Genomic DNA, 27,497 nt, shown 5'->3' on the forward strand with positions numbered 1-27,497 from the left:
CCAAGTATATCATGAACAGAATGGTTACTAGGAAAACAACTTTTGGATGCTTTATTTTTACATTATCTCTTTCCAAAATATTAAGCATGTGCATGGGTGTGTGTGCATGCACACACACACACACACGCCCGCGCTCGCGCGTGCACACGTGTACACACACACACACACACACACACACACACACACACTCTACAAGCTAACACATTTGTTCTTGGCAGCAGCCTCTGGTAGGGGGGGTCACACAAATGTGTTATGCTAGAGGGCCAAGGTCAGTTCCTGTGGTAGTGGACAGCTTATCCTGAGGTTTGATAGGGGTTTTCTGTTGTTCGATTTTGTTTTGTTTTGTTTTTTTGAGACACAGTCTCATTGTGTATCTCAGATGGCCCCCAATTCTCAATCCCCCTGCCTCACTCTCCTGCGTGCTGATATTATAGTCGTGTAGCATCACTCCTAGCTCACACTGAACTCAATTCTATTGTTTCCATCGGATCATGACGCTCTTCAAATCTTGTCACGTAGTCATCAGAGTGAGTCTTGTAGCCAACCTTGTCTTTACAAGGTCAGAACTTTAACCATTTGAATCTGTAGACCTTAGGAAGTGACTGTCAGCAGACAGTACAGATTCACAAAACCATCAGCATGGAATTCTTATCTTTAGCAGCTTGGCAGCTGAGCCTGTGCTATGAGAATCAAGGTTAGCGCTCTCTGCCTGAGGGCCTGGGTGTCGAACTAGAGTGCACATGGCTCTAATGATAACAGACGAGCTAAGAAGTGGCTTAGAACCCAGCTCCTGTTGCTCACAGATTATCACATAACCTATGAAAAAGCTCTTTAAAGTCTCAAGGCCTTGGATTCCTCAGCTGCGAGCAGGGTGGTAACACTGTGTCACTGCTGTGTTCAGGAGCAGTCTGTGAGGCAGCACAGAACAAAGGGCTCAGCCGGAAGGCTGATTGACATATGGAAGCTCCGGTGGTGTTTGTTCCTATGGTAATGACAACCAGAGAGCTAGACTGGAGAGCCGAGGGGCCTGGGCCAGATTCTTAGCCCCTCTATCAGCTGTAAGATCGTGAGCCAGCTTGTTAGCTCCCCGTGTTGCTTTCCTTATTAGGAAAATGAGAATAAGAATCGTGTCTACCTTGTGAGGTTGTTTTGGATTGATTTTTTCAAATTAAATTAAAAATTTTAACGACACGTATACAGGTGTGTGAGAGTATGGGTCCATGGATATGAACTGTTCTTAGGGGCTGGAGGAAGTTGTCGGATTTCCCTAGAGCTGAGGTTAAAGGCTGTTGTGAGCCATCCAGTGTGCGTGATGGGAACCGAACTTTGGTCCTCTGGAAGAGCAGAACATGTTCTTAACCTCGGAGCCATCTCTCTACCTCGTAAGGTTGCTATGAGGATGTTTACTGTACTCTATGTGTCATTGCATTAAGAGCTTGCTCTTTAAGCTTCTAACTTTTCTCAAAACATCCCTGTCTTGGGGCCACCTGACTTTTGTGCCTGACAAGTCATAACACCAAGACCTTGAAGAAATTGAGTTTTATTTATTTTTTATCTCTATATTTTTTAAAGATTTGTTTATTTTATTTATATGAGTACGCTGTAGCTGACAGACACACCAGAAGAGGACATAGGATCCCAGATGGTTGTGAGCCACCATGTGGTTGCTGGGAATTGAACTCAGGACCTCTGGACGAGCAGTCAATGCCCTTAACCGCTGAGCCATCTCTCCAGCCCTACCTATTTCTGTATTTTTAAAAGAGTCATTTTCACATGTGCAATGTGTGTGTGTGTGTGTGTGTGTGTGTGTGTGTGTGTGTGTGTGTGTTTGAATATATGTGAGAATTTAGGGGCACATCCTTGGCTTATTGCTAGGATGTTAGGATCTAAATTCCCATCCTTATGGTTTGTAACAATCACTCTTAACAATGGACCCATCTCTTCAATCCCTAGAATCAAGTTTTAGAAATTGGAAAGGAAAATATGTTTGTTACTAAGAAGGCTTTGCAGTCCTAAGAAACAATTTTAAGCACAGGACCATTGGATACACAGTAATTAGAACCTTCTCGCTGCCTCCCAGCTATTGATACAATTGGTGAACTCTGGTCTTACAAGGTTACCCTTGCACCCCGTCTCAGGACCCGCCCACTTGTGGTGAGCAGGTTAAGATACTGTATTACAGTTGAGGCAGTCTCTACCCCTTGTGTAAACTAGCTATATTTAGACCAGTGGAGATGAGTTTAATATGGTGTCTATTGCTTTGAGTCCAGTTGATCCCAGAACAGCTGGTTCCCTTAGTCAGAAGGATGAAGTCCAATTTTAGAGAGAAGCCTCAGAAAGTAAAGCACTCAGAGTATAGACCCGTGTCTCCCAGCGCACCCAAGCTGCTGTCTGCCATTGCCTCCCAGTTAGCTAGCCCACCCCAGGCTTTTCTCTTCTTTATCCTTGTTGGGTTCAAAATATTCTGGGTGAAGATAATTGACACGCAGATGTACAATGTGGCTTCTGGGGACAGCGTTTATTTTCCAAAATGGAAGAGTCTTGTATTTCTAATTATAAAAGTAAACCCCACTTTTGAAATGTTCAAATAATGCAAAAACTGAGATATGGCAGAAAAGGCAAAATTGCACACCCTTCTGCTGTAGTAGTGTGCTTTATATTTCTCTGTGTTTCAGAGCATGCATCTATGGATAGCACTTGGTAGTATGCATCTGTACTATAATTTTAATGGGTAAACACAAGTCCATATCATGAGTATACTGTATTTTATAATAAGTCAATCACGATGCTGATATTAGATCCCCCCAGCCTTTTTTCAGGAGCCCCAGGCTTGACAGTTTTCCTTTCGGGTGGTCCCTTGTGACTTGGGGGGGTCTTGATTTAGAGATTTAGAGATGTGGGAATCAGAATCACGTTTCCATATTGTCTCAGAGCCATGGGCGCAGAGGCAGGAGCGACTGAAGAAGACCGGGACGGGTGTGGCAGAGCAGAGTCTCCTTTCGTCGGAGCGATGGCTTCAGCTGCATGGGCTGAAGAGCAAGAAGCTGACCTTGAAGCAGATCTTATCACAGATTGGGTTCCCTCAGAGTGAAGGTACGGTGCTCCCTGATGGCCTCAGTCCCTTCGAAACCACGGGCCTCTGCGCTTGCTTCGAATCCACGTCTCTGTCAGGGGGAAGTGCTTGCACATCACATAGAAATACAACTGTAACTACGCAGGACTGCCTCACTTCACCTGTGTGTGTATACGTGTGTGGGCATGCATGTGTGTATGGTGTGTGCACGCACACATGTATGGAGGCCAGAGGAGGATGTCACTGCTTTCGTGGCTAGGCTGGTAACCATCAACGTCCAGCAGTCTTTTTGTCTGCTCTCTCCCACTCTCTGCAGATTCACATGGACTGGACGTCATGAATTTAGCTCCTAACCAGTACTGTTCATAATTGCTTCACGTCTGTTCCTACCGTACATCGTGTATTATTGTAAGAGATGGAGCCTTTCTGTTTAGACAAAAGGGGAAATGTTGGAGGTTGGCCTAGTGCTGTGCATACAAAGGCTACATTCTGAACCCCAAGATCCAGTTGCTCCCAGATGAGTGTATCCTCATGTATACTAGCTTTTGTTATGCAAACCGGGCTCCCCAATTTAAAGTTACTGGTTAATGAAAGCTTAGGGCCTGTGACTGGGCAGAACAGAAAGGTGGCATCCGAGAATCCAATGGGAAGTCTCGAGAGAGACTACAGGAGAGAAAGGAGAGGAAAGGGGGTGAAGGAGAAGGAGGAGAAAGGAGACAGAGGAGACTGCCAAGGGCCAGATGGATCATAAGCATGTGGTCAGGAGAAGGGGACCCCAGGACAGGCTGATAGAGCAGAAATAACCCAGGCAAGATTCAGACAGGTAATAAGGGACATATGGCTGGAGTGTAAGTTAGAAGAGCTCACAACCTGCCTAATCTTATGACATGCCTAGGTTAATAGCTTATAAATAAAACACCAGGATTTTTGTCTTTTATATGGGCTAGCTAGAATAAATAATTCATTTACATAAGCACTTATTTTTTCTTTTTGGCCAAGTGAGGTGGCACATGGCCTTACTCCCTGTACTTAGGAGGCAGAAGCAGGTAGATCTCTGTGAGTTCTCCCTGGTCCACATAAGAGAGTTCCAGGACAACATGGGCTACATAGTAGGCCCTGTCTCCAGCAAAACAACAACAACAAAAAAAAACCAAACCCTAAACCAGAAAATATTTATATTACATTTTATTTATTTAGCTGGGGTTAGGGGTTGGGTGTGAGGTATGCGGTAGCCAGGAGATGGCCTGTGGGAATCAGTTCTCTTCCTTCATCTGTGGGTCTTGGGGGCAGAACTCAGGTCCCTGACCTGGTGGTAAGGACCTTTACCTGCTGAGCCATTTCTCCAGCCCTCTGCCTTATTTATTTATTTATTTATTTATTTATTTATTTATTTGTTTTTGAGACAGGACCTCTCGTTGAAACTGGAGGTCGGGGAGGTCAAGCTGGTAGCGGCCAGTAAGTTCTGGGGAACCAGCCGTCTCATGACAGACATTCACAGACCGTTTGATTGCTTTTTGTTTTTCTTTGAGACAGGGTCTCCCTATGAACCCCTTCTGGCCTGGAACTCCCCATGTAGCTATAGGCTGGCCTTGAACTCCCAAAGGTTCTCCTGCCTCTGCTTCCCAAATGCTGGGATTAAAGGTGTGCAGCATGGTGCCCCACACTTTTCCGAGTGCTGAAGATCCTAACTGGGGGTCTCGTGTTTGTTTCACAGACAATTTAACCAATGAGACATTGTTTAATTCTCAGCCCCCAATTTAATTCTTCACAATGAAAAGATAGAAATTTTTTTTTATTTATTTTTTATATATAAGTACACTGTAGCTGTCTTCAGACACACCAGAAGAGGGCATCAGATCTCATTACAGATGGTTGTGAGCCACCATGTGGTTGCTGGGAATTGAACTCATAACCTCTGGAAGATCAGTCAGGTGCTCCTAACCGCTGAGCCATCTCTCCAGCCCCTAGAAATTATTTTTATTTACTCACACCACAGCAAAGGTCTCAATTGTCCTCTGGGGTGAGCAATGCCCCCTTTAGATTGACTGAAGTGATTGCTCTATTGACTGAGATGGTCGCCTCGTACTGCAGGAAAAATGCGCCTTTTCCCTTTTGTGGACTAATGGCCCGTGTATTTTTATTTATTTCTCTTTACTTTTTTAATGAATTTATTTATTTATTGTGTTTGTGGGTGTCCGTGTGAGTGTGCATATGTGGAGGTCAAAGGGCATGTCTGTGGAAGTTAGCTTTCTCCTTTTCCCTTGTCAGGGTTCAGGTTATCAGGGTTGACAGCAAATGGTCGCCTGCTGAGCCATCTCACCAGCCCGGATGCCTATGTTTCTAAATGCCCTGGCTAGGGTGTTGGTTCTTCCCTCTCAGCAGTGCCCATCCCTGGGCAACATGAAAAGTGTGAGGGCCTTTTCATCTTTATTTTCCCGAATGTTACATTGCTTTGAGGCATTACTGAGAGGCGCCAGTGTAAGAGAGAGGAGGGCCCTTCTCCCACATGTCTGTAACCTGGTGCTTGGAGGAAACACACTATGGATGATCCCAGTAATCGGGCAGTTCTGAATTAGTCTATAAAACAATTATTTATTCAACAACCAGCAATGCCAAGTTTTGAATGCGAAGCCCACACTGTTTCACTTGCCAGCTAGTCCTGCGGTGTCACTTGGGGTCTTGGTCACACAGTTGCCACAGGCCGATCTGGACCAGTCCCCTGAACTTAAGACTTTGCTCGCCAGGGCTCTGCCTTCTTGTGTAATTCCTTCTGAGGTGCTGGCATGGCTGTGTGCTGCTTACATACTTAAGGTTCAGGTGTGTGCCTATGATTTTCTAATATTGTAAGATAACGTTGGTGATATTCTTCAATGGCCTTTCATTGGCTTGTAAAATTGGTATTATCTTATTTCTGATCTTCATAGTTTTCATTTCCCTTTATTAAATCATTTTGTTTTGTTTTGATTTTGTGAGACAGGTTTTGATAGACAGTACAGGCTATCCTGGAATTTGCTCTGTGGCTCAAGTTAACCTTGAACCCACCATCCTTAGTTAGTGTTCTATTTATTGCGTTAAAAATATCTTAGATATATTTGTCTTTCAGAATGGTGCTATTTACTTTCCAGGTATCCTAGGATTTAAAAAAAAAAAAAAAAGTAGGGGTTGGGGATTTAGCTCAGTGGTAGAGCACTTGCCTAGCAAGCGCAAGGCCCTGGGTTCGGTCCCCAGCTCCGAAAAAAAGAAAAAAGAAAAAAAAAAGTATCTTGTCTGGGTTGAATTTTTAGTTTAACACTATTGAGGCCAGAGAATATCACCCGTGAACTCTTTGGCTTTGAAAGTGTGCTGACCCTTGTCCCGTGTCTCACCATAGTGATTTGGGAATATTTTTAAGTTTTGCTTAGGTCAAGAGCATTCATAGTGTTGTCCAAATATTTAGTAATTCTTGTTAATGGATTTGCCTCCTAGTTTGGTCAATTTTGTTCATGTATCAAACCCAGAGGTCTGTACATGCTTTGCCAATACCCTACCATTGAGCTCACTCCCATTGCTCACGGTGCGTCTCCCTCTCTTTGACGATTGGTGGCCCATGAGGACAGAGGGAACAGAAGCAGCAAGCAGGGTTTGGACAGCCACGAGTGTGATGGAGAGGATTTCCGGGAGTCAGCTTCGGAGAGACAGCTCATTTTATGGTTCTGGGGATAGGGCTTTTACAGTTGCATGCAGGAAGGGCTGATTGGTCACAACACGGTACCTAATTATCATACGGGCAGGAAGGAAGTGCAGAATTTATATGCTGAGTCTCTTGTAATGCTTGCAGGAAGCTCCACTCAGGGACGTCCTCCAGCTAAAGTTAAGTATCTGTGCTCAGAGGCATTCTCTAACCAAGGTCAGGCCGAGAAAGGGAGCCCTCCATTTTGTACCAAGCTCAAAGAGCTATCTGGACATGGCGGACTGTGACCTTAGTGATGGGTTCTCCCACAATCCACCATTTAAAAGATATTGCTGATGGTGTCTTATTTTTATTTCCCGAGCTGGAGGTCAAACTGAAGGCCCCTGTTCATATCTACCAGCTGGTTTTTATGTCTGTTGTTTACTTTGGAAATTTTTTTATTGTTCCATCTCCAAGCTCATTCACTCTTCGTTTTGCTCCTGAGCCCATATACTAAGTTTTTAAATTGTGCTTATTCTGTTTTTTTAAAAGAACACTTAGAGGGCTGGAGAGACGGCTCAGTGGTTAAGAGCACTGACTGCTCTTCCAGAGGTCCTGAGTTCAATTCCCAGCAACCACATGGTGGCTCACAACCATCTGTAATGGGATCCAATGCCCTCTTCTGGTGTGTCTGAACACAGCTACAGTGTATGTATATACATAAAATAAATACATCTTTTAAAAACAAACCCACTTAGATCCAGCAAGGAATGTGGTTCATTTTTTTATCTTGAAAAATTTATTATTGGTATATATTAACTACACAAAACAAGGTTTTGTGACACTCCCATACACAAGTCTAATGTTCTTTGACCATATTCACACCCATTAACTCTCTCATGCCCATCTTGATCTCCCCAAATAGTTTCCATTCTCCTGAATGTTCTCTACTTCTTGATTCCTCTGCATTTGAGAAAAGACAGGTGGGGTAGAAACCCCAGGTCAGGATTAAACAATTTCTACAACATATTAGTCCAGGTGCTCAGCTCTCTGTCATTTCCGTAGTTTGGAAGCTGTGTCTTTGTGCTTCCTGCAGACTCAGGTAAGATTTAACTCCTTTTCAGATCTCTGATGGGGTTGAAGACTTGTTATAGTCTCACAATTAAACCTCAGTTGTTTACCATGGAAGATGCTCTAGATTTGAAAAGATTTTCTGTAAACTACAAGGTATGATATACACCACTAACATCCAGTCCTTCTGTCAATGTAGCTATAGTACTCTAACATCTGTTCTTACTTAAAGAGATTATAATTCCATACCTGAATTATGCTCTGATTTTAACTTGCATTACTATCTGAAAATCGTGCTTTCAAATCTAGATCATCTTCCGTAGTGCTAGACAGTTTGCGTTTGATTATGAGACCATAAGTACTCTTTAACCCCGTCAGAGATCCGAGAATGACTTAAGTATCACCTGATAGGAAGCACAAAACATAGCTTCCAAAACTTGAACATTTTGTGAAGACAACTGACAACCTGGACATAGATACATACATATACATATATATATAATATATATATATATATATTCTGTACCAATGTAAGACATTATAACTTCAATTTTGCACCAATTGCAAAGATCTCTACTCTACCAATGTAAGATTATGGCTATACAATGTTTTGTCTAAGAATGTAGACATCCATCCCATATATCTAACTTCTTATAATAAAACTCTATCCCCCTTTCTCCCTTCCACCCCCTTTCTTTTACCTAGGGAAAGAAAGAAGAAGAAAGGAAAGACAGAAATCCCCAAGTCTAAGCTCTCTATTTAGTTTCCTCCCTGTTAAAAGCTATGAACGTTTCCAAATTGTCCCTTAAATTGAGTGACATCATCATCACTCTAAAGATGTCTCTGAGAAGCCTTACCTCATCTTCTTCTACCATCATAGCTCATCCCTTGAGGCTCTGTGGTCTCTGACAGCTCCATGAAGGGCTAGACGTGCATTTATGTAATACTGTATTCCCATCCAGTTTGAACTGGTCCTGACACACAGAGGATGCCAGGAAGAGTGCGTACCTAAATGTTTGCACAGCTGAGCAAACAATCCAGTAGTCCTTCGACACGGAAGCCATTGTGCATTTCGGCTGGCTACTGGGCTGTCCACAGACCTACCCCTCTCACGCCTCCGCCAAGTCTTGTGATGCTGACATCATGCTGATGTCACCCTTGGTTCCTCTGGATCGATTACTTGCTCACTTCATTCCACTTGAGCAGCGGGCAGTCCCAAAGTTGAGTTTTTATATTTATTTATTTATTATGTCTGGCTAATTGAAGAAATGACATTTCACCTTGAAACTTTTATTTGCATTTGTGTGTGGTGCGGTGTGCACATATAGTGTGCATGCTGCTGTGTGCTCAGGTGGGCTTACGTATGTGCACATGTATGTCCATATTTCTGGTTTATTGAGATGGTCTTGTATGCATTTAATCCAGGCTGGCTTTGAATCGCCCCTTCTCCTGCTTCCACCTCCCAAGTACTGGGATTACAAGTGTGAGCAACATGCCTGTTTTGTAAATTAAGTCCAAACCTTCAGTAAGATTTCAGGCATTTAGGGGCTGGAGAGATGGCTCAGCGGTTAAGAGCGCCCGACCGCTCTTCCAGAGGTCATGGGTTCAATTCCCAGCAACCACATGGTGGCTCACAACCATCTGTTAAGAGATCTGATGCCCTCTTCTGGTGTATCTGAAGACAGCTACAGTGTACTTATATATAATAAATAAATAAATCTTTAAAAAAAAAAAAAGATTTCAGGCATTTAAGATTTAAGCACAGTTTTCATGTTGTGATTTTGAACTTGGCCTCAGTTGTTCTAGATAAAAGAACCAGAAAGTGAACCCCACCTGCCCCTCATGATTTCAAAGATTTCTACGTGTCATAAGCATTTATGTTTGTCATAGTTCCTGTAAAGACTTTATGACTCAGGACAGAATACAATGCATTAACAAATTATTGAGGAAAATGTTTGAAAACAAACACGAGAGTCTTTGCTGATACACCATTTTGATTGTCTTCATAAAAATGCAGATTATGTGACTTCATTGAGGAGACTTGTGGCTTCTCGGTATGCTGATGGCCTGTTCCCACGGTTCTACACAGCAGAAGATGGCAGGCTATACAATGTGAGTCAGAGGTGCCTCAGTCTCATGGAAAGAAGTTGCGGTCACATCTTAGGGGCTAAGTAGTGGTGGTGGTGGTTGTGGTGGTGTCTGCCTTTAGGGGAAGGCAGAGGCAGGAAGATCCTCTGAGTTCTTAGCCAGCTTGGTCTCAGAGCAAGTTTCAGGACAGCCAAGGGTACACAGAGAAACCCTGTCTAGAGAAACAACAACAACAACCCCCCCCCCCATAAGCCCTTCTCCTAAACAACAATAAAAGATCCCAGGGCTATAGGATTTCCCATCTCAGGTTTTCTGTGGGCAGTGGCAGAATGATGAAGTTGTAGTTGAGCGGCTGGCGAAGGACGCCTAGGGCCTGAAAGAGATGAGTATGGAATGCCCTCGCTCAGAAGAAAAACCCTTTTGTACTGTATTTTGAAAAAGAGGGTGAAAAGAAGACAGTATGAGAGTAATCTCTGAAGTCACCCAAGAGATGCGTGGAGGCTGCTCTTGCCTGCCGGAGCCACGTGCTAGGGGCAGCGATGGCAGGTAGAGAGTTCACCCACGTCAGGCTAGGACCCACAACTGGAGTCCGAAGTCTTGTTGGAGACACACCTCTGAGCACCACGGAATCTGTAGGGGGCCATTCCAGGATCCCTGTGCTAGTCAAGGTTGTTTAAAGGAAGAGGACTAGTAGAAAGAATATATCTAAAGGGGATTTATTATAGTGTCTCACAGACTGTGCTCCAAGTAGTCCAACAGTGGCTACCTCCTGTCGGAAAGGCCGAGAATTCATAGTTGTTCAGTCCAGGAGACTGGGTGTCTCAGCAGTCCTGGTCTGGTGCTCAAGAACCGGAGTAATCCTAGAGGGCCGCTGGTCTTCAGTCTACATTGCTCTCCTGAAGAATAGGCGCTAACACCAGCAAAGGAATGAGGGCAAAAAGAAAAGGCTTCCTTCTTTATTCACATGGGCTGCTACCAGAGGATGTGGCCCAGATTTAAGGCGGGTCTTCCCACCTCAAATGATCCAATCAAGAAAATCCCTGCCGGGTGTGCCAAGGGACCGACTTGTTTTCAACTGATTCCAGATGTGGTCAAGTAGACAGCTATCCATTACAATCCCCGACAGATACTCAGCATAGCACGGTATTTGCATAAAACCCATTCAGTTCTATACGTTATTGCTAGATGAGTTATAATACCCAACACAATATAAACGCTACGTGAATATGTCTTACATCATACTGGATAGGGAATAATAACCACAAAAAAACCCATTCCATAGTCAGTATCCACGCGGTTCACTTTTTAATATTTTCTACCCTAGGTTGGTTAAACCTGAGAATATGGACACTGGATAAAGAAGGCTGACTGTATTTACTAATTTAAAGATGCACCTCTGAGTTTGATGAACTAGAGCTGTTTTTAACTGGTCCACATTAAAATCACCACAAAGCAGAGATGTCTTTGCCCACATAAATCCATCGCCACATCCCCTGAAGTCTTTCTGTGACTTTTCCTAGGTCGATGGAACGGGAACAACCATCTGCTTAATCAACCCCAGATGAGGCAAGGATAATGGACCAAAGAAAGGGTCCGTCTAGGTCTAGCTCAATGAACCAGAGTTTATAGGGGTTAAAGGAGGGACTCAATGGCAGCTGCATCATGGGAAAAAAGCCCACAATACCAAGCACAGCTGACTGAATCCTTGGAGCTCTACTACTAAATCCCCTCCCTCCTCCAACTAGTAGGACACAATACAGTTTCGTGCCGAGGGTCTGGAAAGCTGAGATCTTAAGAGAAACCACGAGGTTTGGCAGGGGCTGGGGCGTGACTCAGTGGAAAAGCACTTGTTGAGCATGTGCAAAAAAAAAAAAAAAATACAGATGACACAACTTTTTCATTCTGTCTACCTCTTTGCATTCTAAAAGGCCTCACAAATACGCCAGGTGTGCTTAAAGGGTGTGTACATAACAATACATTAACAATAACAATGCCCGCAAGTCTTTGTCACCTTTAGGGTGTCCCGGAAGGTATCAGTGGGGGCAATGAATAACTGGGTGACCCAGGTACAGAGGAGGTTGACCCAGGAGAGGGGCAGAGCGACAAAGGTTAGGGTCACGAGGATGAGCAATGCTGAGAGGCTGTCCTTGAAAGGAACTGGAGCCCTTTGAAGAAATATTTTGCAGCGTCTTCTTACATAGGAAAACTCTTCAGTGGGACTTTTAAAAAAAATCTGTCTTGGCTAGTTTTTCTTTCTTTTATTCGATTTCTTCAAAGTGCACCTGGACCATTTTCTGGTGTTCTGTATATATATATTTTTTGAGTGTGTTGCAGTTTGAAGAGATCTCATTATCTTTCTGAGAGGCTGAACTCTCTTTCCTGGCTCCTGTGTGGTTTGAAGGACACTTACAGAATCCTTTCTAGATCACGTCTCCAGCTGGATCACCGGAACTGAGGTTCCAGCTGCCTGTTTTGTTACCGTCTCATTCTTTTTAACTTTTCATTCTTATTTTCATTCAGCTGACAGCAAAGTCAGAGCTGATCTACCAGTTGGTGGATTGTTTAACGCAAGCCGTGGAGAGTTATAAGCAACGGATGGACTGGCTCACCAGTGGGAGCCGGCAGATTTTTGGTGTTATCTTGGAACAGAGAGTCACCATAGTGCTGGATCTCAGAGACATTCTGAAGGAGGAGCTCAATCTGTGTCAGGATGCTCTGACAATGGTCCTCCAGGAGCAGGTGGCTCTCATCACCAGTTTCAACATCATATGGTGAGTACCCAGTGGAAACATTCTCGTCTCTGGGGAACCTCGCATCTTCAGAGTTAAGTAGCAGAGTTAACACAGTCTGATGGCAAGGGAGGAGGATTATCATAATTCCATCGAATGTATAATTTCAGCAGAAAACCCACGACAAATTTATTATTCACCTTAGGGAACTTTTATCTGCACTACTCAGGACACCTTAGGTTTTGTGTTCAGAGAGATTTGGAGACTTGCTTTTCTTCAATCTCTTGGCAGGTCAAAACATGAGAATTGTGTATATGTGTGTGTATTGAAGCTGTAAGTCTCGTTTTAGATTGGATATTGAGATTAAAGGCCACAACTCTTGCCGTCTTTTCCAGACTGAATTTGTGACACACACTGACCTCTCCTATGAGTTTAAACCCCTTTAATCAGAGCAACAGGTGGTTGCCGTTCTAGAATTTCATGTAGAGTTTTATGATTGATTATTTATGGATTCTTGACACCACAGGAATGTGGGCTTCAGTGCTAACTTCTCAGCCACATCGGTGGTTGCGCCTCCTTGACGAGAAACATCTGGATGAGCGGGTGGAGGGAAATGCACCTAATTGAGTTTTTCCTCAACTGAATAATGCACTTTTATCTAAATAGGGGACACCTTTGTGGATAGTGCTGACAGAGGCAGGTTATTGAAGGAATGAGTTTAGATGTGCACACAGCCTTTGCTTTCTCGGACTGTTTACTACAGCCACCCAGTCAGAGCTCTCTACCCAGAGAGGCCCCACCAAGGGGACGCATGTATGAGCCAACAATCCTTGTGGCTTTGGAACATTAGCGACAGCCAAGCCAATTTAGTTGACATTGTAAACACAGCAGATTTGAACGGTTCCTCTTTCTTGAGGCGTGAGGGTGCCCTCCAGTCATTTCTAAAATAAACGGTTTAAACAAATGTTCTCAGAATTTTAAAACACGTCCCGCTGAACTAAAACAGTACTATTTTTGACCCAGAAAGGACAGCTGGTTGAGCTCCAAAAGGGCAATGAAAACAATATCACTAAGAATAAATTTTAAAATAGTGAGTTGGTACTAACTTGTAAGCCGCAGTACTGTAAGTCATTATAGATTCGCTATTGGTAGAAGATAGTTTAATAATCCTGTAAATGAAAATAGTTTCCCCTAGCATTTGTGCATGGATGCTTTTCATAATCCTATTTGTATGCGTGTGTGCGCACACAGGAGAGTGCACATGCGTGGAGAGGATGTGCATGTGTGCACACGTGAGTGCACATGTATGTGCACGTGTGTGGAGACTAGAGGTGTTTTCCTCAATCACTCTCCGCTTTATCTTTTTTTCCCTCTTTGATGCAATCTTTTGTGCTGGAGAGATGGCTCAGTGGTTAAGAGCACTGACTTGCTCTTCCAGAGGTCCTGAGTTCAAATCCCAGCAACCACATGGTGGCTCACAACCTTTTGTAATGAGATCTGATGCCCTCTTCTGGTGTGTCTGAATAAATAAATAAATAAATAAATAAATAAATAAATAAATAAGAGGCAGTCTTTCACAGAACCTGGACCTCTCTGATTGGCTAGACTGGATGGCCAGTGGGCCCCAGGGATGCTCTTGTCTCTGCCTCCCCGCATATGGGGTTGTAGTGTATATTGACATACCTGCCTTTTTTATGTGGGTACCAGAGATCCAAACTTAGATAGCAGGCATTTTACTAACTGATGCTCTCCTCGGCCCCTCTCTTAATGTTTTCAAAGCACTAGTTAACACTTGTCTGTCCCATGCCACTCCAGCCTGGTCACCATGCCTGCGGGAGGTCTTGGCACTTTGGCATTAGGTGTTAGATCCTCGGTAAACTTTCCTGAACAGGACAGGCACTTCTGCACTGGCTCACACATTTTCTTGAAGACTCTGAGAACTGGCAGCTTGGATTCCCTTCTCGCCCAGGTAACTTCCGGTTGACACTGAAGGCCGACAGTGGTGACATTAATCACTGTCTGATGACTATGATCCCTTCTAGGGTTTCCAAAGAGCCGGTGAAATGGCAGGAGGCTGCCATCTTCGTGACTGAATACTCCATAGCCACTGCCATCAGTTGGATTGAGAGAATGACTTTTGAGCCAATGGTTGTGAGAGAGGTTAGCTGCCTGGACTCTCTTCTGGAAGCTGGGAAAATCGAAACCGTAAGTGTGTATCCATGGCTGGCCCAGGTCACCAAGGTGGCCTCCAGCATCACTGTATACTCTCTGTATCTCCACACTGCTGATCCAGACCTCTTCCTAGTTGCTTCTCAGGGAAGCTGGAGCATCGCCACTGAGGGTACCTGCTGTAGTTTCCTGTCCAGTTGCTATGGTAACATACCACGGTCAAAAGCAAATGGGGGAGGAAGGATGGTTCATTTCTGCTGATGGTTCCAGTCTTCATAGTGGGGATGTCACAGCAGTAGGAGCTCCAGGGGTCACATTGCACCTGCAGTTAAGGGCAGAGGGAGAAAGAGGGGGGGTGGGCACAGAAACCCGGAGAATGATGCCATGCACTTGTAGCTGGGTCTTCCTATATCAGTCAATGCAATCAGAAGAATCATGGCCTTTGAGCTATGGATGCTAAATACTTGCTTCCTCTAGTCTGGAAAATGGAGTCTCTGTAGGTTTCAATCTTTATGTAACTGCATCCAGGACTCCTTTCTTTACAAAATAAGTAAGTAAGTAAGTAAGTAAGTAAGTAAGTAAATGCTGGCATGCCCCGCCCCCATTGGCCACAAGTCTATGCTCATCAATATTAAGGTGATGTTTTGAAATTGAGAACGCTTTTATTTTTCCTTGCAAAAAAACACGTGTTTTTCATTAAAGAAGAACCAAATACAAACAACTTTGCTCTATGGCCCTTCAAGACTGTTTCGACGTCTGCAAACTTCCAAGAGTTTGGTTTTTACTAAACATTCAAAATGGAATGTTTTCCAGGCTTTGCATATGTGTGTGTGTATGTGTGTGTGTGTGTGTGTGTGTGTGTGTGTGTGTGTGCTTATGTGTGAGTGTGTGTGCATGAGTGTGCACATGTATGTGTGTGTGCACGCACACATAAGCATGCTCTTTCCTTGTGGACTTGACTGTATTGACCACTGCTGACTGTGGCCAGTGTCACATGGCCAGGCTTGATCAGACTCCAATCCTCAGATGACTTTGCTTCCTTCCTTTATTTCCCTGAGTTCATTCCAATCTTAGAAAATATGAACAAGCCAGTGGGTGCCAGGGAGTCTTTAGAAGAGCCAAGAAAGGTGCTGGCAGGCACTGACCACCACGTTCAGCCTGTGGCCTAGAGCAAATTCCAAGCCTCTACCTGTGGGTGATCTCAAGGAAGATTCTAGTAAACACATCTGTCTTGTGCACACTTTATGTCTTGTAAGAGTAAAACACAGTGTACGCGAATATGAACTGGTTCCCTAAGGTCACTCTCCCCTGCTCCATGTCTCACATAACCGCCCCAGAGAGTACCAGTTTATTCATGTAGTTTGCTAGGAATAGAAACTACAGGATGCCAACACACTCGGAACAGTGACTATAACTACATAGACCTTTCCCTACCGATGACAACATGTTTTGGGTTGTCTCCCCCCATCCTTGGGCCCTGAAACCCACAGACACCAATATTCAGAAATAACACAGATGCCAGCCTTGTATGAAGCCCATGCATGGAGGAGGCCTTTGGCTTCATTCAGTACTGGGCTTAATAACCTGAAAGAGAGAGCAAGAACAGGGGTGGGAGTAGGGGACTGAGCACAGGCCTTGGGGTCTCAGAGGAGCCCTGGAAGGATGTGTGTGTGGGGTCTGTTTAAATCACATCTCCAATACGAGCAAATGCAGACACAATCGAAGCCTGAGTTATCACTGTATCCTGGGCAAAAAGACCTGGCTCACGGGAAGGGCAGCCTGCAACCTATTGAAGAAATGCTTAATAGGTGAGGCCTGCGTTCCTCAGAGCCCAGCTATGCTGACAGCACAGGTTTTCACAGCATCAGCAAGAAATCTGCAGCAGCTGAGCATGAAGGGTCTTTGGGAAAGAAAAGGCTGTCATTGGAGTTACCTGAAGAGTTCCGTTCCTGCTTTCGTCCTGCCCCTCAGGACGCCTGGCTTTCTGTTTTTGTTTATCCCAGCCTCTCTTTTGTGCACCTGGTAGGCACCCATTTAGATTTGAGGTTTCTTAAAAAATCATATTCACAGGGAGAGTAAGTGGATCGAATTAAAGATAACTTTCTTAATCCCCGAGGCAGGGGGCGGGGGGCTTGCCCTCTTGAGTGCCAGACTGTCTGTAAAACTGACATCTCTCTTGCTTCCCCGGAGCAGTTTGGACAGGTGTAAAAGTTTCCCACCATGTCCCCGATGCCTAACTTAATCTCGAAATGTTTCTTAGACAGGGAGGGCATGGAGAGGAAATAGTGTCAATATGGTTGAGTTTGGGGGCTAGGCGTAGGTCCAAGGAGTCCTGGTCCTGAACTCGTGGTGTAGAACAGAGGTTTGTTATCTTCAGATGAAGACAGGTAGATGGTGCTGGGTGAGGCAGGTAGGTTTTCGAAGTGTTCTAGGACGCTGGTGGGGACCCTAGAACTGCAAGGGCAGATAGTAAGAGATGGTCCAGGTACCAGGATGCGTCTGAGAAGACAACTGGAGTTCATCCCATGCCTGACCACAAGAAGGAGTCATCACCATGACAGGAATCAGAAAATCAGAGTGGAAAGGGCTTTCAGAGAGACGAGGAGGAACACAAGTCCCCAGATGTGGAGCTGACTTAAAATGGCGCAGTGTTGCTGTGAACGAAGAGGGGCAGAGTCTTCACTGTGCTTTGGACTGATCTCCATTTTGCTTCTTGAGGAAGATCTTATGCGTGGGGCTCTGGGGTGAGAGCCGGCTTGGACAGAAGACAGAAAGGGTAGCCGGGGTAGAAGTGGCTGCTCTCTGTCTGTTTCGTTCTTTTCTTCCTTCCAAAGCTGATGCCAGGAAGATGCCAAGGTCTCTTCATGTGGACGGGATGCAGGTTGCCATGAAATGGGACATGAAGGTGCCATCTGTGTGCGTGTGTGTGTGTGTGTGTGTGTGTGTGTGTGTGTGCACCTGTGCGTGTGTGCCTGGAGCTCTCTTATTGACTAGTCTACCTGTTCAGTGAGCCCCAGGGATCCCCCATTTTTGTACCCCCAGCACTGGGACTATAGGCACTCACCACTGAGCCTGCCCTTTACAAGGGTGCTGGGGATAGAATGCAGGTCCCTGTGCTTGAGCTTCGAGCCTCTACCGACTGAGCTGTCTCTCCAGCCCCGTAGTAGTCTATTTAATGCAGAATAAACTGCAGGAGCTTTCAGCTGAGCACCGCAGTGCAGTAAAGGCATTTTTCATTTCAATAGCATCTCCAGGGAAAAGCGTCTCTGCATCAGAGTTCCAGCATCTTGGGCCATTGCCAGAGCAGTGAAACATCCTGTCAGAGACTTCCGGCACAACCCTCCCCATCTCTAGGTCCTTGTCTAGTCAGGGTCTTACTGCTGTGAAGAGACACCATGACCACGCCACCTCTTATAAAGGAAAACATTCAATCAGGGTTGGGTCATAGTTTGGAGGTTCAGTCCTTATTGCCATGGCGGAAGCACAGTGGTGTATAGGCAGACATGGGGCTAGTGAGGTAGCTGAGAGGTCTACATCTGGACCCACGGGCAGCAGGAAGAGATGGTGAGGCACCAGACTCGAGCTTCTGAGACCTCAAAGCCTTCCTCCCCCAAAGCCACACCCTCTGAATATTGCCACTCCTTGTGAGCTACGGGGGTGGGGGGGGCATTTTTAGTCAAACCGGCACAGTCCTTGATCTCACTCGCCCTAGAAGATACTCTGTCTGTTCCCTATGTTGGGCCACGTGTCATTTTAGATGCCCACGAGAAGCTATTCCTATGTTACATTTGGGCACAGACGTAATCGGAAAATGCTTGCGAGTTGCAGAAAGGAGCCTTTAATCGTCATTGCTGCAGGGCCTGTCCTAGTTAGGGTTTCTAGTGCTGTGACGAAACACCAGGACCCAAAGCAGGAGCCTCGTTCGCACACCTGGCACAAGGCCCGTGTGACACCAGGAAGCAGGACGGCCTGGAATGCATTTGCTGGAAGCAAACAATTCAGTCTATGGAATGCTGTTTCTTAGATTTTTTTTTTTCCTCCCTACTGGGTGGCTGATGGGGAGAGATTTACAACATTTACCAGGCTTCGCCTCCTAGGGATTACTTCTTTTAAAGATCCTGGAACTAGTGTTGACAGAATGGAGAGGAAAAGGTATGGAAATGGTTAAGGCTATTCTGTGTCTGTTGGAGGGGGTAGTGGCTGAAGTAGTCTTGTCTTGGCTCTCATTCTGGCCACATAAGTCCCAACCTGGGTCCTTGGCTACCCCTTTTTCACCTGTCCCATTGCTCTTTCTGCCCCAGACATAGGCTCCTAGCCAACTTGGCAACTAACCATGAGTCTGTCTCCTCCCTACCAGGTTTAATGTTAAGGGGGCAGGCTTTATTGACTAGCTTTAACTCATGAGGAGTTGAGATTCAAGCATAAATCATGGCCTCTGTCCTGGCTAGTCCTATGTCAGCATGACACAAGCTAGAGTTATCTGAAAGGAGGGAACCTCAATTGAGAAAAAGCCTCCTTAAGAGCCAGCTGTAAGGCATGTTTAAATTAATGATTGACGGAGGAGGGCCCGGCCCATTGTGGGTGGTACCATCCCTGGCTGGTGGTTCCGGGTTCTATAAGAAAGCAGGCTTAGCAAGCCAGTAAGCAGCAACCTCCCACCCCCACATACACACATCTCCATAGCTTCTGCATTAGCTCCTGCCTCCAGATTCAGATTGCTTGAGTTCCTGTCCTGACTTCCATTCCTTCCCTACTCGCTTTTCCATTGTGGTGTTTCATCGCAGCAACAGACACCTAACTAGGATCTCTAAGGAGATGGCGAGGCCTGCTTCTCACTCACCCAGTTCATTTGCTGAGGCACCTACCGTGTTCTTTGCGGAAGGGATCAATTAAGGTGATTCTGAGGGGCAGGTTCAGATGATGTATATTCCTGGCTTGCTGTGATTTGTACTTTCAGAGATTCCTGTAAATCTGAAAGTAAAACCACATTAGTATATGTGTATTTACTTAACCCTTACAACCAAACCCTCAATGATGAATTGTATTGTATCTTTTTTTTTTTTTTTACACTCTTAGGCATCGAGGAGAGGTCACTCACCTGAATTCATAGAGTACATTCATGTCGGGGAGGCAAAACCCAGAGCAGAGCAAGAGTGGAGCCATTGCAGACGTGTCTCCTGGGCCTCCCTTAGAAGGCCTCCATATCCCCAATTACACCAAGAACACACTTTTAGTCAAGTAGGCATCTCCCAAAATCCCTAGCTCAAGATGAACGTGTCACCGTAGTGAAGGCAGTCAATCAATTGCATTAAGACAGTCTTGTATGTTTTCTCTCCAAGAGGTTCAAACTGGGGCCGGTGCATGTGACAGAGGGGTATCTGTTACTTTTCTCACAGCTGTGACATAGTTCCCAACAAGAGCAGGGATAACCTGCTTAGCTCACAGTTTAAGAAGAAAGAATGTCCATTGCAGTGGGAAAGGCACAGTGGTAGGAGAATGAAGTACTCTGTAGCAGTCAGGAAACCCGAGCCGACAGGACATGAAACTCAACTATGAAACCCAAGGCCTGCATCCAGTGACCACTCCCCCAGCAAGGCTCTTAATGACTCTAGAACTCTTCAAAACTGTGTCCCCAGAGGGGGGCTGGGTGTTGAACAAGTGAGCAATAGGGGATATTTCCCACATTCAATCTACATCAGGAGGGGGGCAAGGATCAAGAGGGGGGCAAGCTAACCAAAGTACACCAAGCAGACGGGTGGAAACAACAAAGGAATCCAGTGCTTTGTACAATTAAGGAAGAGTGACACAACAAGGTGTAAATGTAGCATGTGTGCTGTGTGTGACGTGTTTGTGTGTGTGTAATGTGTGTATATGTATGGTATATGCTAGTGTGATATGTAGTATGTGTGTTGTGTGTAGTATGTATGATGTGGGTGGGTATAGTTTGTGGTGGATGAGTAGTTTGGTGTGTGTGTGTGCGTGTGTGTGTATGTATGTATGTATGTATAATGTGTGGTGTGGTGTCTATGGGTCTATTGGGTATGGTGTGAATATGTGGTATGGTGTATGTATGAGTGTGTAAGTGTAGTATAGTATGTGGTATGGTGTGTGTATTGTGGTCTACAGAGGGGCTGTCGTGTGTGTGTGTGTAGTGTGATGTGTGTGTAGTATGATGCGTGTGTCAGGGGGTGGTATGTAGTGTATGTGCTGTGTTTGGTGTATGTGAGTGATATGCAGTGTGTTTATTAGTCGTGTGTGTGTGTGTGTCTTGGTATGTGGTATGTCCATATGTGCAGTGTATACAGTGTGTATGTGTGGTGTGTGTATGTGTGTTGTATGTATGTCTGTGTGAGTGTGCTGTGTAGTATGTGGGTGTGCTTGTGTGTGTATCGCTTTTCACATGGATTGCCTATTCCCCATTCTCTTCTGGCAAGGCAGTGTGCATTAGGGCCAGGCGGGCACTTCCCTCTCCTGACTTCCCATTAAGTCAGGGCAGCCTTAGCCCAGGCATGTGCTTCTTTGCTGTGACAAGAGGAGAGGCGAACCAGCTGGGAATACACCTTCTTTCCTGCATCCTGACTCAGGTTGACAGTGGATGAGTCTGTGCTGTCCAATTCTGGCACCGCCTTGGGAAGTGAATGACTGTATGCTCCCTGCCTGCAGTGGTGGGCTGGGCCAAAACTTCCTCTGTTTCTTGGCCTGAAAACAACTCCTCCTCTCCTCGTGTCTCTGTACCAGTGAGCCCAGAGGCAGCGACTCTCCAAATCTGCCAACTATGTTCTTCTCTGTGGAGCCCCCAAGGACCGGAGCCACTGTCAAAGAGACGCACTTGAATGACTCGCTTGCTGGCTTGGCTTCCCAGTGTTATCACAGAGCACTGAGCATAACTTGTATTCTTTCTGCCCTCTTCTGCAGCAATCGGAAAATGTGTCGCTGATGAGTCTGGGGCAGGGCTGCGTTGTATGGGGTGTGTGTGTGTGTGTGTGTGTCTGTGTGTGTGAGACAAGCCATAGCTGTTGGCACCTCTGTCTTGCAGATTGAAGCCATTTACTACTTTGTGGTGGGGGATGTTCCTCAGAAGTCCCGGAAGCTTCTACTCCAGAGGATTCTGGAGGTCCCACATCCAGTCTGCACAGTATCCTTCAACGCCAGAGGAGAAGACACCATAGCTTTTCTAAAAGATCTAAGTGCCAGGACCCACGGCAGGTAGGCAGACGGCAGGCTGGAGAGGGCCCGAGAGTGGGTAGACCACTTACAGTCTAGCTGCTTACCCACCGTGTCATGGCATACAGTCGTCACGGTCTGCGAACTCTTTTCTCTGTCAGGCATCAGTACGACTCTTCTCTGTTGATGTCCTGGAGTCTTGCAGACTGGAGATGCTGCCTTCTCAGTCAGCTAGTTCCTAGAGGATTGGGCTCTCCACTCAGGGCCATTGTCACCCCAGGGTCAGACACTGACAGCTGGAGATCACTCTGGATCCCCTAGCTCGTGGCAATTGTTCACGATACCCAGACTTTTTAAACATACAGGCTTTTTGAGAGGGAACTGTTGGTGATATGGAGGCCTGAACTTGGTCTTTATTTGACATCAAAGGCAAGTTTGAAATATACTTTTTCGCCCACCAGTTGGCCTAAGGGAGTTGGTGGAAATGCAGTTCTTTGCCCTCGGCCCCAGGAATCCTGATTTTCCATGTCCAAAGAGGCTCAGCGTTCTCACTGTGTAACAAGACCTGTGAGAGTCTGAGCTCACCTTGTGAGAAGCTTTCACACAGTTTGTAATCACTAGGCATGAGGCTTTGAATCTGGCATCCTAAGTATATCCAAATACATAAAAGGGGTGCGTGTCTTCATCAACGTTCTCTAGAGAGAAGACAGCTGACAGAATTCCTTCTCTGGTTTGTACCTGCCTCCTCTCTCCTAGAGATCGTTTTCTAGGAGGTTCAGTGCCCACGGAACAGCATGCTACAGGCAGTGTTGGTTCCTTCTGACTTTCAGCTCATTGGTTGCACCGTGGTGGGTTTACATAAAACAGTCAGGTGGAGACAGGCCATCCTCTGCATGCTCTGGGCCTTCAGGAGTAAGCTGAACACGTGACCCTTGGTCCTCCTGCCTGCTGTGGTGTGGGCTCAGACACACCATGCGTCTGCTGTTACTTTGTGCCCTACACTGCTGGGCCCAGCTAGAGCACGGTGACTAGCCAACTGGACACAGTGTGCCTTTCTAGTCTGAGTTTGCAGGCTGCCCAGGCCTTGGGCTCAACTGCATGGATCCCCAGACCCAAGTTTCCAAGGCTGTGTTTGTGTGGAAGCATCAGGGTGAGTGTGGAGGCTGAGGTCTTGCAGTATTCTCCAAAGGGCCTTTCTTAGTGGTGCCTCCTCCCATTAGAGGAAACTTCTACCCTGTTCTCTTTTCTAATCTGGAGAAGAGACTCGGGAGTGGGAAGTTCCAGACACCCAAGGCCTTGGCACTTGGGATTCAGAGCATGCCAGGACAGACCTCATCTGTTCCCTACCACTTCCCAACACACACAGACACACACAGACACACACAGACACACACACACACACACACACACACATACACACAAAGCACCCCACCTATACCACACACACGTACCACACACACATAAGCACCACACACACACCACACACACAAAGTAACACACACACACACACACACACACACACACAAGCACCACATACCTAAGCAACACACACAAGCAACACACACACACAAGCAATATACACACAAGCAACACACACAGCACAGTCCACACATGCACACAGGCATTCATCAAGGAGAGAGAGCTGGACATTTCTGCCTTGGAAGTGCCCACAGGACACAGCACAGCAAGGCTGGTGTCCTGGCCCTTGAAAAGTCCACAGGAAGGAGGCTGTTTTATTCACTGCCATCAAGTCACTATGACAATCTCACCAGGAGCTCTTTAGGAAAATGACAAGCTTCCCACAGTCCACTTGACTTTCTGGGTTACAGTTAAGGGGTTTCAGAAGCATGAGGATGTAGCCCAGGGTACCTAAGGGTGTCCCTGAGGGCCTGGGTTCCAACCCTAGCAGTACACAGAAAGGAGAAAAGGAAAAAGAAAGAAAGATGGAGATTAGCCCATCAGCTTGCCCCACACCAGCAGCTGTAAGCATTACCGTGCACGTGGGTCCTCCAGGAATCTTAAGTCATGTGACTCAGCAGGTCCAGGCAGGGGCCTGGGGTGGATGCTGGATCTCACCAGCTCTCAGGTGATACTGCTGATGTTCCCTGGGCCACACTTTGAGCTGGCAGGTCCCCTGAAACTTGCCCAGACAGGAATTACGTTAGCTCTTAAGCTCAATCCCCAGGGAAGGATGTGTTTGTTGAGTTACCGTTGACGTTGACGGAGGCCACTCAGCAATAAGCAAATTAGTCAAAGCCTTCTGTATCTCCAGCTTCCAACACTCTCGCTCTGCCAATCAATGCTAATGGCAGCCAGGGGGCTCCCTCATTTGATGCCTGGTCCGTCAAAACTTCGTATTGATGCCATAGAGGCTTAGAGACAAACCCCCACAAACTATCTTTTTGCTAGGATCAAGAAACGCCATTTGGTTGAGCTAATGACTATAATGAGGAGCCACGCCACCCTGGAAAATCTCAAACCATTCTTGTGTGCGTGCATGTGTGCATGCAGGCATACACGGAGGTCAATGCTGGGTCTTCCCAGGCTGGCTGGCTGTCAAGCTTCAGGGATCTGTCTGTCCGGTCAGTGCTGGGATCACAGAGGGATGCTGCCCATGTCCGGCTTTAATGTCGGTGCTAGGGATCCGAACTCAGGTCCCCATGCTTGCTTATTCTACCTGTCGAGCTGCCTCCTCTTTCCCACTCTTGGTTGTGGGAGCCAGACGAGACAAAGTATAGAGGAATCAGAGAATGTGGTTAAAGTTAAGAGGTTTGGCAGTGGGCAGAAAGCTATGCACCTGTAGCCCCAGCTACCCGGGAGGTGGAGGCAGGAGGATTGCTTGAGGCCAGAATTTCAGGACTGACAAAGCAACCTAGGGAGACCCAATTCTGAGAAAACAAATCAAAATAAATCAAGACTTGGAGCACTAAAGGCAGCAAATTGGCTGAGAGAACTGATAGGCACACGCCTGATATGGCACACGTTTCATGTTTCAGATTCCACGCGTTTGCGGAGAGAACAGAGTGTCTGAAATTCTCTGCCTTTGCCATGGAGGACGTTGACAGCTCCCTGACTTGGAATTCACGGAAACTGAAAGGGAGACAGCCTCCAGGTACCTGGAATCCGGGGAGGAGGGGAGGGGGGGCAATATCACTTAGAATCTTGGTCGTTTCAAGTGCCCTGCAATACAGTTTGGGAATAAAGGACAAAACAGGGACCGCCCATATCTCTCGCATTATTTCCTCGGCACAAGCATGCACCCAACGGGATTTCATAGCGAATGGGTCTGTTTAGAAACTGCTTCAAACGTATCGCTCGCAGAAACAGTCTAAGGGATGTGTGCTTACTGACATGGGAACCTTCTAGAGATGTGGCCCTAACCGCACTATTGCCGGGTTAGTTAGGTCCAAGCTAGGCAGAGCCGCCTGGTTTCTGGGCTAGCGGGGAGGCTGCACAGGGTCCCTGCAGTTCTTGGTCATTCTGTGTTTCTTGTGATGGAAGCAGGTACTTGCAGGGTGAGCCTGCCCTTGTGCAGGTCAAGGCAAAACAGACTTTTATGGAGGCTGAGGGAACCTCTTCATTCAGGAATGTGGTCTAGCGAATGAGGTCACAGAATCAGGGAGGGAGAGCACCCGGCTCAGAACTCCAGTAATGGGAGTGTACTCCGAAAGCTGTGAATGGGGAATTCCTCCAGGGCCAATTATGGCAAAATGCTCAGAGTAAATGCCACTGAATAAAGACAGGGAAGGGAGGTCCAGTGTGACAAGGCACAGCACGGTGCCCAAACTATTTAGGAACTGGTGGTGGTTTGAATGCAATGCCCCCCATATTCTTGGGTAACCAGATACTTGGTGCCCAGCTGGTGGCACTGGAGAGGCTTTGGAGGTGTGGCCTTGCTTCCAAGGGTGTCACTTGGGGTGAGCTTTGAAGTTTTAACGTCCTTTCTGCCCACCACCAACCCAAACCCGTTTACCCTGCTTCCCGCTTACAGTTTAAGAGGTGAACTCTCAGCCTGCTGTTCCACACCTACCTGCTGCCAGCTTCCCCACCACGGTGATGATGGACTCATACCCCTCCTAAAACTTAAGCCCAAACAAACCATTTGGTCTATATGTTGCCTTGGTCATGGTGTTTAACCATAAGAGAAAAATAATAAGTCTAAGAGAGCCAGTTCCTGCCCCCACCCTTCTGCTCAACTGTAGTCATTAAATAGGCATCTAGTTTTGATACTTGGCAGGGATGTCTCCTTGGGTACAGGGAAGAAGCTCCAGAGAATTTTTTTTTCTTAACAGCATTGCAAAGGCTCATGGGAGAGAAGGCATTTGCTTCATCAGCTAGTTGGTGAGATAATATCAGGAGAGCATGTCAGAAAGCCTGTACCGGAAACACGCTTTGCATATGCAAATTCCCCCTGTCCTAGAGAGGATGGCCCAGGGATATTTCTGTGGAGCCCTGCGTGCTCGGCTCTCTGAAGCCAACACCTTTTTCCGATCATGAGTGGACCTGTCCAGATAATTACAGAAAACGATTGGTGCTAATTGTGCTCCTTTGTTTGTTTGTTGTCAACTTGACCCAAGCATGTCATCTAGGAGTGCAGAACACCAGTCTGACTTGCTCCCATCAGATTGGTCGGTGGGCAAGTCTGCGGAGCAGTGCTTTGATTAATGATTGACGTGGGGGGACCCAGCTCACAGTGCCACCCTTGGGCACGTGGTCCTGAGTTGTGTAAGAAAGCAGGCTGAGCAAGCCCACGGGGAGCAAGCCCATTAGTGGTGATCCTCCATGGCCTCCGCTTCAGTTCTTGCCTGAAGTTCCTTCCCTGACTCCCGCTCATGACGGACTTTAAGCTCCAAAGATGACATAAGCCCTTTCCACCCCAAGCTGCTACCAGTCATGGTACTCACCACAGCAACAGAAATTGAACCCATTGGTGGTTTTGAGTCAGGGGGAGAGCACGGGCTGTCACTGCCCCCCAAGGCTCGTCAGTAGTTACTAATGGGGCTTGGTTTTGACCTTGAATTCTCTGGAGTCCCGGTCTGTTTGCTGCTGCTACACCCAAATACCTGAACAACTCATAGTGGACAGGGATGCGTTTGGCTCATGGCTGCAAAGCTGAGACATCCAAGAGCAAGTGACTGGCACAGAGAAGGGATTTGCCACTGCGTCCTCCTTGGGTAGCTGGGAAGAGGTTTGCTTTCATACTGAATCCACCCTCACAGTACTAACCAATACCCCCCATGATGCCATTAACTCATTCATAAGGGATAGTCCTTCAGACATCTCAGCAAGCCCCACATCCAGTTCCCTTGACTGGGGAGTCAGTCACATACGCCCTGCAGTACCTGGCATTTGGTGACTAAGGAAACATCACCGGCATTTCCACAGCTACCTTCTTCTCAGCCCCGGAAACAGACAACTTCAAGTACGGATAGAAAAGTTTTCTAAGAATGAAGCATTTGGCATGGCCTTCATTTTAGTAATCCTGGGTTCCAAGTTTGGGAGGGGAGGCGGCAGGTCCTAAATAGGCCATCTTGTCTACCCATCATAATGCCCC

At 46.4% G+C, this 27,497-nt stretch overlaps 1 protein-coding gene across 5 annotated transcripts in view; it reads left to right on the forward strand.

Moving 5' to 3' along the window:
- The window catches only part of Vwa3b (von Willebrand factor A domain containing 3B), a 169,098-nt gene that overhangs the window by 3,500 nt on the left and 138,101 nt on the right, over nucleotides 1-27,497 (forward strand). For all 5 annotated transcript variants that reach the window (XR_015628847.1, XR_015628846.1, XR_015628845.1 and 2 more), the window contains 6 exons: nucleotides 2,932-3,093; nucleotides 9,811-9,905; nucleotides 12,402-12,652; nucleotides 14,653-14,815; nucleotides 21,816-21,985; nucleotides 24,940-25,055. Coding sequence is in view for 2 of the 5 variants with exons in the window: in XM_087567260.1 (XP_087423386.1) it covers nucleotides 2,932-3,093; nucleotides 9,811-9,905; nucleotides 12,402-12,652; nucleotides 14,653-14,815; nucleotides 21,816-21,985; nucleotides 24,940-25,055 (957 nt within the window). In the remaining 3 variants the exon portion in view is untranslated. The remainder of the gene's footprint in view (nucleotides 1-2,931; nucleotides 3,094-9,810; nucleotides 9,906-12,401; nucleotides 12,653-14,652; nucleotides 14,816-21,815; nucleotides 21,986-24,939; nucleotides 25,056-27,497) is intronic.

Source organism: Rattus norvegicus, chromosome 9, assembly GCF_021556685.1.
Source record: "Rattus norvegicus strain SHRSP/BbbUtx chromosome 9, alternate assembly SHRSP_T2T, whole genome shotgun sequence".
In the NCBI taxonomy this organism is placed as follows: Eukaryota; Metazoa; Chordata; class Mammalia; order Rodentia; family Muridae; genus Rattus; species Rattus norvegicus.